Source organism: Oncorhynchus tshawytscha, linkage group LG10 (assembly GCF_018296145.1).
Source record: "Oncorhynchus tshawytscha isolate Ot180627B linkage group LG10, Otsh_v2.0, whole genome shotgun sequence".
Taxonomy (NCBI): domain Eukaryota; kingdom Metazoa; phylum Chordata; class Actinopteri; order Salmoniformes; family Salmonidae; genus Oncorhynchus; species Oncorhynchus tshawytscha.
Window position 1 is genome coordinate 81,491,613 of NC_056438.1, and position 19,044 is coordinate 81,510,656.

Consider the following 19,044-nt stretch of genomic DNA (forward strand, 5'->3'; position numbering starts at 1 on the left):
AGACTATATTACATGGATTTATTGTGATGGTGTAGGTAGACTATATTACATGGATTTATGGTGATGGTGTAGGTAGACTATATTACATGGATTTATGGTGATGGTGTAGGTAGACTATATTACATGGATTTATGGTGATGGTGTAGGTAGACTATATTACATGGATTTATGGTGATGGTGTAGGTAGACTATATTACATGGATTTATTGTGATGGTGTAGGTAGACTATATTACATGGATTTATTGTGATGGTGTAGGTAGAATATATTACATGGATTTATTGTGATGGTGTAGGTAGACTATATTACATGGATTTATTGTGATGGTGTAGGTAGACTATATTACATGGATTTATTGTGATGGTGTAGGTAGAATATATTACATGGATTTATTGTGAGGGTGTAGGTAGACTATATTACATGGATTTATTGTGATGGTGTAGGTAGACTATATTACATGGATTTATGGTGATGGTGTAGGTAGACTATATTACATGGATTTATGGTGATGGTGTAGGTAGACTATATTACATGGATTTATGGTGATGGTGTAGGTAGACTATATTACATGGATTTATGGTGATGGTGTAGGTAGACTATATTACATGGATTTATTGTGATGGTGTAGGTAGACTATATTACATGGATTTATTGTGATGGTGTAGGTAGACTATATTTCATGGATTTATTGTGGTTTTGTAGGTAGACTATATTAAATACATTTACTAGACTTTTTTTCCAAAGCTCCGCTTCAGTGTCTTGTCGGCTATTGGGTGGAAGCTGAAAATGCTAAACGTGTTTATGTTAATTACTGTGAGACTGGCAGTTATTTGAATGACAAATCACCAACTGACAAAATGTCACGACCGCCAAAGCCCTGTTCCCTGCCTTTTGGGACAGCGACTTGTTTGGGTGGACGAATGTGCGTCTCATCATTATATACAGATCTCTGGTGTAAATGGGATGGTGCCCAACGCACAGAAGGAGCAAAGGAGACGAGACCAAATAGATAGCATGAGAACAAGCAGACATTAACTAAAACAAATTAAAAATGTGATTCTTTCTTTTTACAGGCATTTAGAATATCGCCACAAAACATACATTCAAATTAATCAAAGTTGACATATCCCCCAGTTTTAGTTTGGAATGCGTGATACTGTACTGTAGGAGAGTAGCCAGCCAAATAGAAATTGTAGACCGCCAGGCTTCCCAGAAGGAGCTCTATTCTGGTGTCCTCTGGTACATTCTAATGCCTTGGTTCCATCAGGCTCCCCAGAAGGAGCTCTATTCTTGTGTAGGAGAGGCTGGGGTTGGAGACATGGTACTGTAGGAGAGGCTGGGGTTGGAGACATGGTACTGTAGGAGAGGCTGGGGTTGGAGACATGGTACTGTAGGAGAGGCTGGGGTTGGAGACATGGTACTGTAGGAGAGGCTGGGGTTGGAGACATGGTACTGTAGGAGAGGCTGGGGTTGGAGACATGGTACTGTAGGAGAGGCTGGGGTTGGAGACATGGTACTGTAGGAGAGGCTGGGGTTGGAGACATGGTACTGTAGGAGAGGCTGGGGTTGGAGACATGGTACTGTAGGAGAGGCTGGGGTTGGAGACATGGTACTGTACTGTAGGAGAGGCTGGGGTTGGAGACATGGTACTGTAGGAGAGGCTGGGGTTGGAGACATGGTACTGTAGGAGAGGCTGGGGTTGGAGACATGGTACTGTAGGAGAGGCTGGGGTTGGAGACATGGTACTGTAGGAGAAGCTGGGGTTGGAGACATGGTACTGTAGGAGAGGCTGGGGTTGGAGACATGGTACTGTACTGTAGGAGAGGCTGGGGTTGGAGACATGGTACTGTACTGTAGGAGAGGCTGGGGTTGGAGACATGGTACTGTACTGTAGGAGAGGCTGGGGTTGGAGACATGGTACTGTACTGTAGGAGAGGCTGGGGTTGGAGACATGGTACTGTACTGTAGGAGAGGCTGGGGTTGGAGACATGGTACTGTAGGAACCTCCTTGGTTTTGTATTGAAGTCAATGTACCCAGAGGAGGATGGAAGCTAGCTGTCCTCCAGCTACAACATGGTTCTACCCTACAGAATGCTGTTGAGGCTACTGTAGACCTTCATTACAAAACAGTGTATTTTAATCAATTATTTAGTGATGTGAAAATATTGAGTGTAGTTTTATCTAAAAATGAGTTATTTTTTATGTAAAATATATATTTTTTTCTATTTGAATGAAATTCACCTGGGAGGATGGTCCTGCCCTTCCTCCTCTGAGGAGCCTCCACTGGTGTTTGTGTGAGACTGACTGACTTTCTAAAGGTCTTATTTTGTGCGTTAGGAGAGCGACTAGGCTACAACCTGTATATTACATTAATACAATGTGATTGATTTGACATTTTAGTCATTTATCCAGAGCGACTTATAGGAGAAATGATGGTTATTTGACGTCTTGGGGATTTCAACCAGCCACCTTTTTGGTTACTGACCCAACACTCTTAACTGCTAGACTACGTCCCGATTTGATTGTGATTTCTGGTCTGCTCCTAACCTTCTGTCCTCTCTCTCTACCCTCTGTCCAGGAGTTCTTTGATCATGCCAAGAAGCTGTGGGATGACGAAGGAGTGAAGGCGTGCTTCGAAAGGTCCAACGAGTACCAGCTCATCGACTGTGCACAATAGTAAGTTCTGTCTCCATGGCAGTCTACCTCCCATCCTCCACCTACTACACAAAGCATTGTTGGTTGTGGGAGCTGTTCCTCAAGTTAAGCCTAGCTTATCAGCTGGTTGTGGGAGCTGTTCCTAAAGTTAAGCCTAGCTTATCAGCTGGTTGTGGGAGCTGTTCCTAAAGTTAAGCCTAGCTTATCAGCTGGTTGTGGGAGCTGTTCCTAAAGTTAAGCCTAGCTTATCAGCTGGTTGTGGGAGCTGTTCCTAAAGTTAAGCCTAGCTTATCAGCTGGTTGTGGGAGCTGTTCCTAAAGTTAAGCCTAGCTTATCAGCTGGTTGTGGGAGCTGTTCCTAAACTTAAGCCTAGCTTATCAGCTGGTTGTGGGAGCTGTTCCTAAACTTAAGCCTAGCTTATCAGCTGGTTGTGGGAGCTGTTCCTAAAGTTAAGCCTAGCTTATCATCTTGTTGTGGGAGCTGTTCCTAAACTTAAGCCTAGCTTATCAGCTTGTTGTGGGAGCTGTTCCTAAACTTAAGCCTAGCTTATCAGCTTGTTGTGGGAGCTGTTCCTAAACTTAAGCCTAGCTTATCAGCTGGTTGTGGGAGCTGTTCCTAAACTTAAGCCTAGCTTATCAGCTGGTTGTGGGAGCTGTTCCTAAACTTAAGCCAAGCTTATCATCTTGTTGTGGGAGCTGTTCCTAAACTTAAGTGTCTGCACAAACGTTATATCAGCTGGTTGTGGGAGCTGTTCCTAAAGTTAAGTGTCTGCACAAACGTTATGTCAGGAAGCTTTATGCCTCCTCTTCCTTAACGGGGTGCTCAAGGAAGCTTTATGCCTCCTCTTCCTTAACGGGATGCTGAAGGAAGCTTTATGCCTCCTCTTCCTTAACGGGGTGCTCAAGGAAGCAGCTTTGTTGTTGTTGGAACATTTCAACCAGTGTGGTGCTTGGAGAGGACACGGCCTACAATGATATGGCTAAAACAATTAGCTGACTTTCACTTCTTTTTATTTTATTTTAACCCCCCTTTACTCCCCAATTTCGTGGTATCCAATTGTTAGTAGTTTCTATCTTGTCTCATCGCTACAACTCCCGTACGGGCTCGGGAGAGACGAAGGTCGAGAGCCATGCGTCCTCTGAAACACAACCCAACCAAGCCGCACTGCTTCTTTAACACAGCGCGCATCCAACCCGGAAGCCAGTGTGTCGGAGGAAACATCTTGCACCTGTGCCCGGCCCGCCACAGGAGTCGCTAGTGCGTGATGAGACAAGGATATCCTACCGGCCAGGTGCAAGGCCAATTGTGCGTTGCCCCACGGACCTCCCGGCTGCGACAGAGCCTGGGCTCGAACCCAGAGTCTCTGGTGGCACAGCTAGCACTGCGATGCAGTGCTAGCACTGCGATGCAGTGCCTTAGACCACTGCGCCACCCGGGAGGCCCTACTTTCACTTCTTTACCTTTTCGTTTGTAGGCCGTGTCCTCTCTATATTCATGCACTGCTTATGTATGTCAGTTAGGCTCTACATCCCTTGTAAAGCGGATTCATGTGCATAATTTATCGCAATTGGGTTGAGGTCAGGTGATTTGTGGAAGCCAGGTCATCTGGTGCAGCACTCCGTCACTCTCCATCTTGGTCAAATAGCACCTACACAGCCTCAAGGTGTGTTGGGTCATTGTCCTGTTGAAAAACAAATGACGTTCCCACTAAGCCCAAACTAGATGGGATGGTCTACCGCTGCAGAATGCTGTGGTCGCCATGCTGGTTATTTTTGTATTTAAATTTTTTATTTAACCAGGTAAGTCAGTTAAGAACAAATTCTTATTTACAATAACGGCCTAACCCGGCCAAACCCGGGCGATGCTGGGCCAATTGTGCGTCACCCAAGAGACTCGGATGTGATACAACCTGGATTCGAACCAGGTACTGCAGTGACGCCTCTTGCACTTAAATGCTGTGTCTTAAACCGCTGCGCCACTCGGGAGCCCTGAATTCTAAATACTCGGGTTAAGTGTGCCTTGAATTCTAAATACTCGGGTTAAGTGTGCCTTGAATTCTAAATACTCGGGTTAAGTGTGCCTTGAATTCTAAATAAATCTCTGACAGTGTCACCATCAAAACACCATCACACCTCCTCCCATCATTGGGTTGTTGGGGGTACTGGAGGACCGGAGTTGGGCTGTTGGGCGTACTGGAGGACTGGAGTTGGACTGGAGTTGGGCTGCTGGGGGTACTGGAGTTGGGCTGCTGGGGGTACTGGAGTTGGGCTGCTGGGGGTACTGGAGTTGGGCTGCTGGGGGTACTGGAGTTGGGCTGCTGGGGGTACTGGAGTTGGGCTGCTGGGGGTACCGGAGTTGGGCTGCTGGGGGTACCGGAGTTGGGCTGCTGGGGGTACCGGAGTTGGGCTGCTGGGGGTACCGGAGTTGGGCTGCTGGGGGTACCGGAGTTGGGCTGCTGGGGGTACCGGAGTTGGGCTGCTGGGGGTACAGGAGGACCAGAGTTGGGCTGCTGGGGGTACTGGAGGACCAGAGTTGGACTGGTGGGGGGTACCTTAGGACCAGAGTTGGGCTGGTGGGGGTACCTTAGGACCAGAGTTGGGCTGGTGGGGGTACCTTAGGACCAGAGTTGGGCTGGTGGGGGTACCTTAGGACCAGAGTTGGGCTGGTGGGGGTACCTTAGGACCAGAGTTGGGCTGGTGGGGGTACCTTAGGACCAGAGTTGGGCTGGTGGGGGTACCTTAGGACCAGAGTTGGGCTGGTGGGGGTACCTTAGGACCAGAGTTGGGCTGGTGGGGGTACCGGAGGACCAGAGTTGGGCTGGTGGGGGTACTGGAGGACCAGAGTTGGGCTGGTGGGGGTACTGGCATTGGGAAACAGCCCTAGTGTATGTTATGACCAAGCACAATCACAGCTTTTGAATGTTTTTCAATTCAGGAAGTTTTCTATTCCAGCTCTGTGTATCACTTTGTACTTGAAGAGACAAGTCTCTTCTTCCCTGTAGCTCAGTTGGTAAAGCATGGTGCCACTTAACTCACCTAAGGCTGTCAAACATGTCCAATCACCATCCAGTTGTCCATGTTTCATAAGCCAATCATGTATAGCTTCTCGTTCTTTGGCAGGAAGACACAGCCAATTGCGTCTCAACCCCTCCGTCTTTGAATTATGGATGACGTGAAAATAAGAAGAAAAAAGAAAGCTGGTCAACAACAATCCTGATCGAGAAAGTCGGGCGAATTTCACTATTCAAATTACAAGGTAAGATCCGAGAATAATAGCTTATGAATTACACCTGTAATTAATTATGTTGCATGCTAATAATTGCTGATTTAACTAACCGATAGCCATTGTCATCGACAATTTACCAGCAAGATGGCTAGCTAGCCAATGTTAGGTACCATTCCAATTGACATCTGCATTTCGATTTCACGACAAGATAAAATATTAAGACAGCTAGTTAAGGTTGTTTTTTCACTTCTATCAAGTTGCTATATCTAGCTAATGAGTTTGCTAGTTAGACAGTAGCTCTCTAGTTAGCTAGCTAGGCGAGGCAAACACTTGTATTCATGTCTTAATTGCTCTGACTCTTGTATAATTCGTCTGTCTGTCTGTAGCTGTCTGTCTCTGTCCTTCCCATCAGTGACCATGTCTGTCTGTCCTTAAAATCAGTGACCATGTCGGTAGCTGTCCGTCTATCTGCTCTGACGGTGCATATTGCCACAGCAGATACAAAGGGCCATCGGCGTAGGCACCTGGGAGAGGTGGATGTCCTGAAAAGAGCCTTGCAGCAAGATCACTACAAACTGTAAGTCCACTTGTGATGACATCATCACTGTCTGTGAATCATTATTACAAAATGGTTATGGGTGATTTTCTCCAGGGACTTCCAGGAGTTAATAACATTGATGTGGATGGCATCCCAGAGTCTCCACGTTGATGTGGACGGCTCCCCAGAGTCTCTCCGCGTTGATGTGGACGGCTCCCCAGAGTCTCTCCACGTTGATGTGGACGGCTCCCCAGAGTCTCTCCACGTTGATGTGGACGGCTCCCCAGAGTCTCTCAACGTTGATGTGGACGGCTCCCAGAGTCTCTCCACGTTGATGTGGACGGCTCCCCAGAGTCTCTCCACGTTGATGTGGACGGCTCCCCAGAGTCTCTCCACGTTGATGTGGACGGCTCCCCAGAGTCTCTCCACGTTGATGTGGACGGCTCCCCAGAGTCTCTCCACGTTGATGTGGACGGCTCCCCAGAGTCTCTCCACGTTGATGTGGACGGCTCCCCAGAGTCTCTCCACGTTGATGTGGACGGCTCCCCAGAGTCTCTCCACGTTGATGTGGACGGCTCCCCAGAGTCTCTCCACGTTGATGTGGACGGCTCCCCAGAGTCTCTCCACGTTGATGTGGACGGCTCCCCAGAGTCTCTCCACGTTGATGTGGACGGCTCCCCAGAGTCTCTCCACGTTGATGTGGACGGCTCCCCAGAGTCTCTCCACGTTGATGTGGACGGCTCCCAGAGTCTCTCCACGTTGATGAGAAAGTGGGAATTGTTATCACAGAAAAGCTGTGTTTAGGATCGTAGGAAGATTGAGGTGGAGAAACCTGTAAACAGCCCAGGTGACAAGACCAGTAGTAGTAAAGTTCCTAAGGTTCAAGGACCAGATGACTGTTCAGGAGAGCCAAGAACTATGAAAGCTGCCGAAGCTGCACTTGGTCAGTGTGTCAGTGTGTGCGTGCGTGTGTCAGTGTGTGCATCCTAACAGGAGAATATGAGCTGCTATAGACCGCCACTATCAGGAGAATATGAGCTGCTATAGACCGCCACTATCAGGAGAATATGAGCTGCTATAGACCGCCACTATCAGGAGAATATGAGCTGCTATAGACCGCCACTATCAGGAGAATATGAGCTGTTATAGACCGCCACTATCAGGAGAATATGAGCTGCTATAGACCACCACTATCAGGAGAATATGAGCTGCTATAGACCACCACTATCAGGAGAATATGAGCTGCTATAGACCACCACTATCATGAGAATATGAGCTGCTATAGACCACCACTATCAGGAGAATATGAGCTGCTATAGACCACCACTACCATGAGAATATGAGCTGCTATAGACCACCACTATCAGGAGAATATGAGCTGCTATAGACCACCACTATCAGGAGAATATGAACTGCTATAGACCACCACTATCAGGAGAATATGAGCTGCTATAGACCACCACTATCAGGAGAATATGAGCTGCTATAGACCACCACTATCAGGAGAATATGAGCTGCTATAGACCACCACTATCAGGAGAATATGAGCTGCTATAGACCACCACTATCATGAGAATATGAGCTACTATAGACCACCACTATCAGGAGAATATGACTTGCTATAGACCACCACTATCAGGAGAATATGAGCTACTATAGACCACCACTATCAGGAGAATATGAGCTACTATAGACCACCACTATCAGGAGAATATGAACTGCTATAGACCACCACTATCAGGAGAATATGAGCTGCTAAAGACCACCACTATCAGGAGAATATGAGCTGCTATAGACCACCACTATCAGGAGAATATGAGCTGCTATAGACCACCACTATCAGGAGAATATGAGCTGCTATAGACCACCACTATCATGAGAATATGAGCTACTATAGACCACCACTATCAGGAGAATATGACTTGCTATAGACCACCACTATCAGGAGAATATGAGCTACTATAGACCACCACTATCAGGAGAATATGAGCTACTATAGACCACCACTATCAGGAGAATATGAGTTGCTATAGACCACCAGGTGTAGACTATCAGGAGAATATGAGCTGCTATAGACCACCACTATCAGGAGAATATGAGCTGCTATAGACCACCACTATCAGGAGAATATGAGCTGCTATAGACCACCACTATCAGGAGAATATGAGCTGCTATAGACCACCACTATCAGGAGAATATGAGCTGCTATAGACCACCACTATCAGGAGAATATGAGCTGCTATAGACCACCACTATCAGGAGAATATGAGCTGCTATAGACCACCAGGTGTAGACTACCACTATCAAGAGAATATGAGCTGCTAAGCTTGATAGTGTGTGATGTTATTAACAGAGGTCTATTTTCTGTCTGACATGAACATTGACTGGTTGTCCTCTCAAACGAAGTCCCTCCAGAACAAAAGGAGCTTCCCCACTTTCAAAATAAGTACTACTTTCTTTAAATTACTTTAAAATGATCCTGATCGATTGAATGATTGGTAATGTTTTGAGCTAGTTTGTTTTAAAACAATAGAGATAATAGTTGTAATGGCTACCTGATGGCACTCGGAAATGCAGCCAACGGGTTATTTTTGAGAAGCATATTTTAATTCTGAAAATGACTTGTAAAAAAGCGTACTACGTTCAGTTGTTTTCTCAACACACACACACACGGTGTCTCTCTCCGCTGGTGCTGACACATGCTCTGATCAAACACACTTCTGGATCGCCCATTTTAAGGTGTTTACATGTCCTAATCAATTTGAAGGAGAGTGATGGAGTGCTGCATCAGATGGCCTGGCCTCCACAATCACCTGACCTCAACCCAACGGAGATGGTTTGGGATGAGTTGGACCGTAGAGTGAAGGAAAAGAAGCTAACAAGTGCTCAGCATACATGGGAACTCCTTCAGCACTGTTGGAAAAGCATTCCAGGTGAAACTGGTTGAGAGAATGAGTAGATGTGTCCAAACTTTTGCCTGGTACTGTAAATGCAATATTTTTTGTTTGAGTCACAGGGTTAGTAGGGGGTCAGACCTGTCAATTAATTGTTTTCAGGGAAAGGAGTAGATTAGTCATGTCAAACAGTTTTTCAGTAATTTATTGTTGCAAAGAAAAAAAATTGTGTTCATAATTATAGTTTCCACACAAGCTTTTGCACACACACACACTTTCAGACAGTCAGAAGCTCATTGCCATGGCAACAACGGTACAGGTACTGGGACAAAACGGGGAAGGGGGGATTTTCAACTAATCAATTATAAGAAACATGACCGCTAGTGTGTAACATGTTAGAACTTAGAATATTACACTGGAATTATATTTCCCTCTATTTCCCCTTCTCTATTTCTCTCCCCTTCTCTATTTCTCTCTCTCTCTATTTCTCTCCCCTTCTCTATTTCCCCTTCTCTATTTCTCTCCCCTCTATTTCTCTCTCTATTTCTCTCCCCTTCTCTATTTCCCCCTCCCCCTCTCTATTTCCCCCTCTCTATTTCCCCCTCCCCTCTCTATTTTCCCCTCTCTATTTCCCCCCCCCTCTCTCTATATCCCCTCTCTATTTCCCCCTCCCCTCTCTATTTCCCCCTCTCTATTTCCCCCTCTATTTCTCTCTCTCTCTATTTCCCCCTCCCCTCTATTTCTCTCTCTCTCTATTTCCCCTCCCCCCTCTCTATTTCTATCTCTCTATTTCTCTCTCTCTATTTGCCCCTCCCCTCTCTATTTCTCTCCTCCTCTCTATTTCACCCCTCACAGTGAAAGAGGTGAACTTGTATGGTCCTTTCAGTGAGTATGTGGTCAGTGACAGCAACTGTGGATACATCTAGTGGGGAGGGAGATGGAGGAGGAGTGGGGAGGGAGACGGCGGGGGGAGGAGGAGGAGGAGGAGTGGGGAGGGAGACGGGGAGGGAGGAGGAGAGGAGGGGGGGGAGGAGGAGTGGGGAGGGAGACGGCGGGGGGGGAGGAGGAGGAGGAGGAGATGGGGAGGGAGACGGGGAGGAGGAGGAGGAGGGGGGGAGGAGGAGGAGGAGGAGGAGGAGGAGGGGAGGGAGGAGGAGGGGGAGGGAGACGGGGAGGGAGGAGGAGGAGTGGGGGGAGGGAGACGGGGAGAGGAGGAGGGGGAGGGAGGAGGAGGGAGTGGGTAGGGAGACGGGGGGAGGGAGGAGGAGGAGGGGGGAGGGAGGAGGAGGAGTGGGGAGGGAGACGGGAGGAGTGGGGAGGGAGACGGGAGGAGGGGGAGGGAGACGGGAGGAGTGGGGAGGGAGACTGGGGGAGGGAGGAGGAGGAGTGGGGAGGGAGACTGGAGGAGGGGGAGGGAGACGGGAGGAGTGGGGAGGGAGACGGGAGGGGAGTGGGGAGGGAGACTGGAGGAGTGGGGAGGGAGGAGGAGGAGTGGGGAGGGAGGAGGGAGGAGTGGGAGGGAGACGGGGGGGAGGGAGGAGGGGGAGGGAGGAGGAGGAGTGGGTAGGGGAGTACTGGGGAGGGAGGAGGAGGGGAGGGGGAGGGAGGAGGAGGAGTGGGGAGGGAGACGGGAGGAGTGGGGAGGGAGACGGGAGGAGTGGGAGGGAGACGGGAGGAGGGGGAGGAGACTGGAGGAGTGGGGAGGGAGACTGGAGGAGTGGGGAGGGAGGAGGAGGGGGAGGGAGACGGGAGGAGTGGGGAGGGAGACGGGAGGAGTGGGGAGGGAGACGGGAGGAGTGGGGAGGGAGACGGGAGGAGTGGGGAGGAGGAGGAGGAGTGGGGAGGGAGGAGGAGTGGGGAGGGAGACGGAGGGGAGGAGGAGGGAGGAGGAGTGGGGAGGGAGACGGGGGGGGAGGGATGAGGAGGAGGAGGAGTGGGGAGGGAGACGGGGGAGGGAGGAGGAGGAGGAGGGGGAGGGAGACGGGGGGAGGGAGGAGGAGGGAGGGGGGAGGGAGGAGGAGGAGGGGGAGGGAGACAGGAGGAGTGGGGAGGGAGACTGGAGGAGTGGGGAGGGAGACGGGAGGAGTGGGGAGGGAGACGGGAGGAGGAGTGGGGAGGGAGACGGGAGGAGAAGTGGGGAGGGAGACGGGAGGAGGAGGAGTGGGGAGGGAGACGGGGGAGGGAGACGGGGAGGAGGAGGAGGGGGAGGGAGACGGGAGGAGGAGTGGGGAGGGAGACGGGAGGAGTGGGGAGGGAGACGGGAGGGAGTGGGGAGGGAGGATGAGGAGTGGGGAGGGAGGATGAGGAGGAGTGGGGAGGGAGACGGGAGGAGTGGGGAGGGAGACGGGGAGGGGAGGATGAGGAGTGGGGAGGGAGGATGAGGAGGAGGGGAGGGAGACGGGAGGAGGAGGAGTGGGGAGGGAGACGGGAGGAGAGGGGGTGGGGGAGGGAGACGTGGTGAGGGAGACGGGGAGGAGGAGGAGTGGGGAGGGAGACGGGAGGAGGAGTGGGGAGGGAGACGGGAGGAGGAGGAGTGGGGAGGGAGACGGGAGGAGGAGGAGGGGGAGGGAGACGTGGGGAGGGAGACTGGGGAGGAGGAGGAGTGGGGAGGGAGACTGGGGAGGAGGAGGAGTGGGGAGGGAGACGGAGGAGGAGGAGTGGGGAGGGAGACGGGGAGGAGTGGGGGAGGGAGACGGAGGAGTGGGGAGGGAGACGGAGGAGGAGGAGTGGGGAAGGAGACGGAAGAGGAAGAGGAGGAGGGGGGGGGAGGAGTGGGGAGGGAGACGGGGGGAGTGGGAAGGGAGACGGAGGAGTGGGGAGGGAGGGAGACGGAGAAGTGATGAGGGAGGGAGGAGGGGGAGGGAGGAGGAGGAGTGGGGAGGGAGATGGAAGAGAAGGAGTGGGGGGGGAGACTGAGGAAGAGGAGGAGTGGGGAGGGAGGAGGAAGAGGAGGAGGGGGAGGGAGGAGGAAGAGGAGGAGTGGGGAGGAGTGGGGAGGGAGACTGAGGAGGAATGGGGAGGGAGACTGAGGAGGAGGAATGGGGAGGGAGACGGAGGAGTGGGGAGGGAGACGGAGGAGTGGGGAGGGATATGGAGGAGTGGGAAGGGAGACGGAGGAGGAGGAGTGGGGAGGGAGACGGAGGGGGATACGGGAGGGAGATTGGGGAGGAAGAGGAGGAGGGGGAGGGAGACGGGGAGGGAGACTGGGGAGGAGGGGGAGGGAGACTGGGGAGGAGTGGGGAGGGAGACGGGGGAGGAGTGGGGAGGGAGACTGGGGAGGGAGACGGGGAGGGAGAATGGGGAGGAAGAGGAGGAGTGGGGAGGGAGACGGGGGAGGGAGACTGGGGAGGAGTGGGGAGGGAGACTGGGGAGGGAGATTGGGGAGGAAGAGGAGGAGTGGGGAGGGAGACGGGGAGGGAGACTGGGGAGGAGTGGGGAGGGAGACGGGGGAGGAGTGGGGAGGGAGACTGGGGAGGGAGACGGGGAGGGAGAATGGGGAGGAAGAGGAGGAGTGGGGAGGGAGACGGGGAGGGAGACTGGGGAGGGAGACTGGGGAGGGAGACTGGGGAGGAGTGGGGAGGGAGACGGGGGAGGAGTGGGGAGGGAGACGGGGGAGGAGTGATGAGGGAGGGAGACGGAGGAGTGGGGAGGGAGACGGAGGAGGCGTGGGGAGGGAGGAAGAGGAGGAGTGGGGAGGGAGATGTGGGAGGAGTGTGGAGGGAGGAGGAGTGGGGAGGGAGATGGGGGAGGAGTGGGGAGGGAGACGGAGGAGGAGGTGGGAGGAGTGGGGAATGTGTATGATGATAAAAGGGCTTCGCTGCTTGAGGAACTGGACAGACGCAAAAAAACAAGGCTGTATAATATCAGTTTCCCAGTTTTATTCTCTCACTAATCTGATCTGTGACTTCAGTCTTTTTCTCATCCTCTGTTGCCAGGGCAACTGCCCGGAGCCCCACCCTCACCTCCCAGGTCTGGATCATGACGTTTAACTGTGGGCCCCCACTGCCGAGAACCCCTGCAGGGCTCAAGGGCCTGAAAGAGGTACGGTTTTTAAGCCTTGAGACGATAGAGACACAGATTGTGTTTGTGTGCCATTTAGATGGTGAATTGGTCCAGTAGCTACAGGGCAGTCATCTCTCGCTCTCTCCAGTAGCTGTTGAGATTGAACATCCTCTTTCTCACACTTTCTGTCCTGTCTGTCTGTGTCTGTCTGGTCTGTCTGTCTCAGAAACATCATGAGGGTGTGAGGGAGAATCGTGGAGCTCTCCAGATTCCTCTGATGAAGAGGACGGAGGGCCAGACCACGTTCAGTGCCACCACTACCTGTCAACTGCCAGCCAACCCACCCATGCAGAACACTTGATTGGTTTGCTAAGTGGCAACTCGTCACTAGTTTACACAGAGCCGTACTCCACCCCTTTTTATATTCTTCCTGAAACAAGAACAATTCGGAGTTTATTTCCCTCTGTTTTGATGAAGGCTGTCCTATGTTTGGATACAGTTTTGTCATTCAGTCAATCACTCACTTGCAATGCCCACTCATTACCTTGGGCCCCTAGTAGCTCTGTATGTGTTTATTACCTTGGGCCCCTAGTGGCTGTGTGTGTTTAGGGCCCCTAGTAGCTCTGTATGTGTTTATTACCTTGGGCCCCTAGTGGCTGTGTGTGTTTATTACCTTGGGCCCCTAGTAGCTCTGTATGTGTTTATTACCTTGGGCCCCTAGTGGCTGTATGGGTTTATTACCTTGGGCCCCTAGTGACTGTATGGGTTTATTACCTTTGGCCCCTAGAGACTGTGTGTGTGTTTTCACATTTGTCATTAATAAATATTTTTCTATATTTCATAATTCTTTGACTTATATTTGTAGTTAAATATTTTATTTATTTAGCCTATTTATTTACCTACAGAGCCAACTAAAATAGTTGGTCATTTGTCATATACAGAATGTTATGTTTTTATATTATCAGGTAATATGCAGTCCACAAGAAACAATAACTGATTCAAGATAATAATGAGGAAGGTAACAAGGTAAAACCCTCATCAGAATATAAGTATATTACTGTACCACATTCAATATGTTAACTCACCACCTTCACCAATGTGAACATGAACTTCCTTTTGGGAGACTATGGTGGTGGTTCAAGAGATTGTAGTTCTGGCTGAGGCTTGGGACCTTCAGGTTCACACTTCCCCCGTCGTCAAAAACAACTTGTTTTCAGCTACTCATAATAAATAATTACTAGTAAACACTGACATTACTAGTTAACACTAAACACTAACATTACCAGTAAACACTAACATTACTAGTAAACACTAACATTACTAGTAAACATTAATAAACACTAACATTACCAGTAAACACTAGCATTACTAGTTAACACCAGTAAACACTAACATTACTAGTTAACACCAGTAAACACTAACATTACTAATAAACACTAACATTACGAATAAACACTAACATTACTAGTAAACACAAACACTGACATTACTAGTAAACACTAATAAACACTGACATTACTAGTAAACACTAATAAACACGAACATTACTAGTTAACACCAGTAAACACTAACATTACTAATAAACACTAACATTACTACTAAACACACACTGACATTACTAGTAAACACAAACACTGACATTACTAGTAAACACAAACACTGACATTACTAGTAAACACACACTGACATTACTAGTAAACACGTACATTACTAGTAAACACTGACATTACTAGTGAACACTAATAAACACTAACATTACTAGTAAACACTAACATTACTACTTAACACTAAACACTGACATTACTAGTGAACACCAATAAACACTAACATTACTAGTAAACACTAACATTACTAGTAAACACACATATTAGCATTACTAGTAAACACAAACACTAACATTACTAGTTAACACCAGTAAACACTAACATTACTAGTTAACACCAGTAAACACTAACATTACTAGTTAACACCAGTAAACACTAACATTACTAGTTAACACCAGTAAACACTAACATTACTAATAAACACTAACATTACGAATAAACACTAACATTACTAGTAAACACAAACACTGACATTACTAGTAAACACAAACACTGACATTACTAGTGAACACAAACACTGACATTACTAGTAAACTCAAACACTGACATTACTAGTAAACATTAATAAACACTAACATTACTAGTAAACACTAACATTACTAGTAAACACTAACATTACTAGTAAACATTAATAAACACTAACATTACCAGTAAACACTTGCATTACTAGTTAACACCAGTAAACACTAACATTACTAGTTAACACCAGTAAACACTAACATTACTAATAAACACTAACATTATGAATAAACACTAACATTACTAGTAAACACATATTAACATTACTAGTAAACACATACACTGACATTACTAGTAAACACTAATAAACACGAACATTACTAGTTAACACCAGTAAACACTAACATTACTAATAAACACTAACATTACTACTAAACACACACTGACATTACTAGTAAACACAAACACTGACATTACTAGTAAACACAAACACTGACATTACTAGTAAACACAAACACTGACATTACTAGTAAACACAAACACTGACATTACTAGTAAACACAAACACTGACATTACTAGTAAACACAAACACTGACATTACTAGTAAACACAAACACTGACATTACTAGTAAACACAAACACTGACATTACTAGTAAACACAAACACTGACATTACTAGTAAACACAAACACTGACATTACTAGTAAACACAAACACTGACATTACTAGTAAACACTGACATTGCTAGTAAACACTAACATTACTAGTAAACACTAACATTACTAGTAAACATTAATAAACACTAACATTACTAGTAAACACTAACATTACTAGTTAACACTAACATTACTAGTTAACACCAGTAAACACTAACATTACTAGTTAACACTAGTAAACACTAACATTACCAATAAACACTATTACCAATAAACACTAACATTACCAATAAACACTAACATTACTAGTAAACACAAATATTAACATTACTAGTAAACATTACTCGTAAACACTAACATTACTAGTAAACGCACATTACTAGTAAACACGAACATTACTAGTAAACACGAACATTACTAGTAAACACTAGTAAACACTAACATTACTAATAAACAAACATTACTAGTAAACACTAGTAAACACGAACATTACTAGTAAACACGAACATTACTAGTAAACACTAACATTACTAGTAAACACTAACATTACTAGTAGACACTAATAAACACTGACATTACTAGTAGACACTGATAAACACTAACATTACTAGTAGACACTAATAAACACTAACATTACTAGTAAACACTAAAACACTAACATTACAAGTAAACACTAATAAAAACTAACATTACTGGTAGACACTAATAAAAACTAACATTACTGGTAGACACTAATAAACACGAACATTACTAGTAAACACTAAAACACTAACATTACTAGTAAACACTAACATTACTAATACACACAAACATTACTAGTAAACACTAATAAACACGAACATTACTAGTAAACACTAGCATTACTAGTATACACTAACATTACTAGTATACACTAACATTACTAGTATACACTAACATTACTAGTATACACTAACATTACTAGTAAACACTAACATTACTGGTAAACACTAACATTACTGGTAAACACTAACATTACTAGTAAACACTAGTGAACACTAACATTACTAGTAAACACTAGTAAACACTAACATTACTAGTAGACACTAGTAAACACTAACATTACTAGTAAACACTAACATTACTAGTAAACACTAACATCACTAGTAAACACTGACTACTAGTAAACACTGACATTACTAGTAAACACAAACATTACTAGTAAACACTAGTAAACACTAACATTACTAGTAAACACTAACATTACTAGTAAACGCACATTACTAGTAAACACGAACATTACTAGTAAACACGAACATTACTAGTAAACACTAGTAAACACTAACATTACTAGTAAACACTAACATTACTAATAAACAAACATTACTAGTAAACACTAATAAACACGAACATTACTAGTAAATACGAACATTACTAGTATACACTAACATTACTAGTAAACACTAACATTACTAGTAAACACTAACATTACTGGTAAACACTAACATTACTAGTAAACACTAGTAAACACTAACATTACTAGTAAACACTAGTAAACACTAACATTACTAGTAGACACTAGTAAACACTAACATTACTAGTAAACACTAACATTACTAGTAAACACTAACATCACTAGTAAACACTGACTACTAGTAAACACTGACATTACTAGTAAACACAAACATTACTAGTAAACACTAGTAAACACTAACATTACTAGTAAACACTAACATTACTAGTAAACGCACATTACTAGTAAACACGAACATTACTAGTAAACACGAACATTACTAGTAAACACTAGTAAACACTAACATTACTAGTAAACACTAACATTACTAATAAACAAACATTACTAGTAAACACTAATAAACACTAACATTACTAGTAAATACACATTAAGTAAACACTAACATTACTAGTAGACACTAATAAACACTGACATTACTAGTAGACACTGATAAACACTAACATTACTAGTAGACACTAATAAACACTAACATTACTAGTAAACACTAAAACACTAACATTACTAGTAAACACTAATAAACACTAACATTACTAGTAAACACTAATAAACACTAACATTACTAGTAAACACTAATAAACACTAACATTACTAGTAAACACTAGTAAACACTAACATTACTAGTTGACACTAATAAACACTAACATTACTAGTAAACACTAAAACACTAACATTACTAATAAACACAAACATTACTAGTAAACACTAATAAACACGAACATTACTAGTAAACACTAACATTACTAGTAAACACTAACGTTACTAGTAAACGCACATTACTAGTAAACACGAACATTACTAGTAAACACGAACATTACTAGTAAACACTAGTAAACACTAACATTACTAGTAAACACTAACATTACTAATAAACAAACAGTACTAGTAAACACTAATAAACACGAACATTACTAGTAAACACGAACATTACTAGTAAACACTAACATTACTAGTAGACACTAATAAACACTGACATTACTAGTAGACACTGATAAACACTAACATTACTAGTAGACACTAATAAACACTAACATTACTAGTAAACACTAAAACACTAACATTACAAGTAAACACTAATAAACACTAACATTACTAGTAAACACTAATAAACACTAACATTGCCAGTAAACACTAATAAACACTAACATTACTAGTAAACACTAGTAAACACTAACATTACTAGTTGACACTAATAAACACTAACATTACTAGTAAACACTAAAACACTAACATTACTAGTAAACACTAACATTACTAGTAAACACTAACATTACTAGTAAACACTGGCATTACTAGTAGACACTAATAAACACTGACATTACTAGTAGACACTAATAAACACTAACATTACTAGTAAACACAAACACTAACATTACTAGTAAACACTAATAAACACTAGCATTACTAGTAAACACTAATAAACACTAACATTACTAGTAAACACTAAAACACTAACATTACTCGTAAACACTAAAACACTAACATTACTAGTAAACACTAATAAACACTAACTCCTTCATCC

At 45.4% G+C, this 19,044-nt stretch overlaps 1 protein-coding gene across 1 annotated transcript in view; it reads left to right on the forward strand.

Annotated features, from left to right (window-relative positions):
* The window catches only part of LOC112247728 (guanine nucleotide-binding protein G(olf) subunit alpha-like), an 84,763-nt gene that overhangs the window by 31,112 nt on the left and 34,607 nt on the right, over positions 1–19,044 (forward strand). Inside the window, exon 5 of the mRNA XM_042329198.1 lies at positions 2,578–2,675. Coding sequence (XP_042185132.1) covers positions 2,578–2,675 — 98 coding nt within the window. The remainder of the gene's footprint in view (positions 1–2,577; positions 2,676–19,044) is intronic.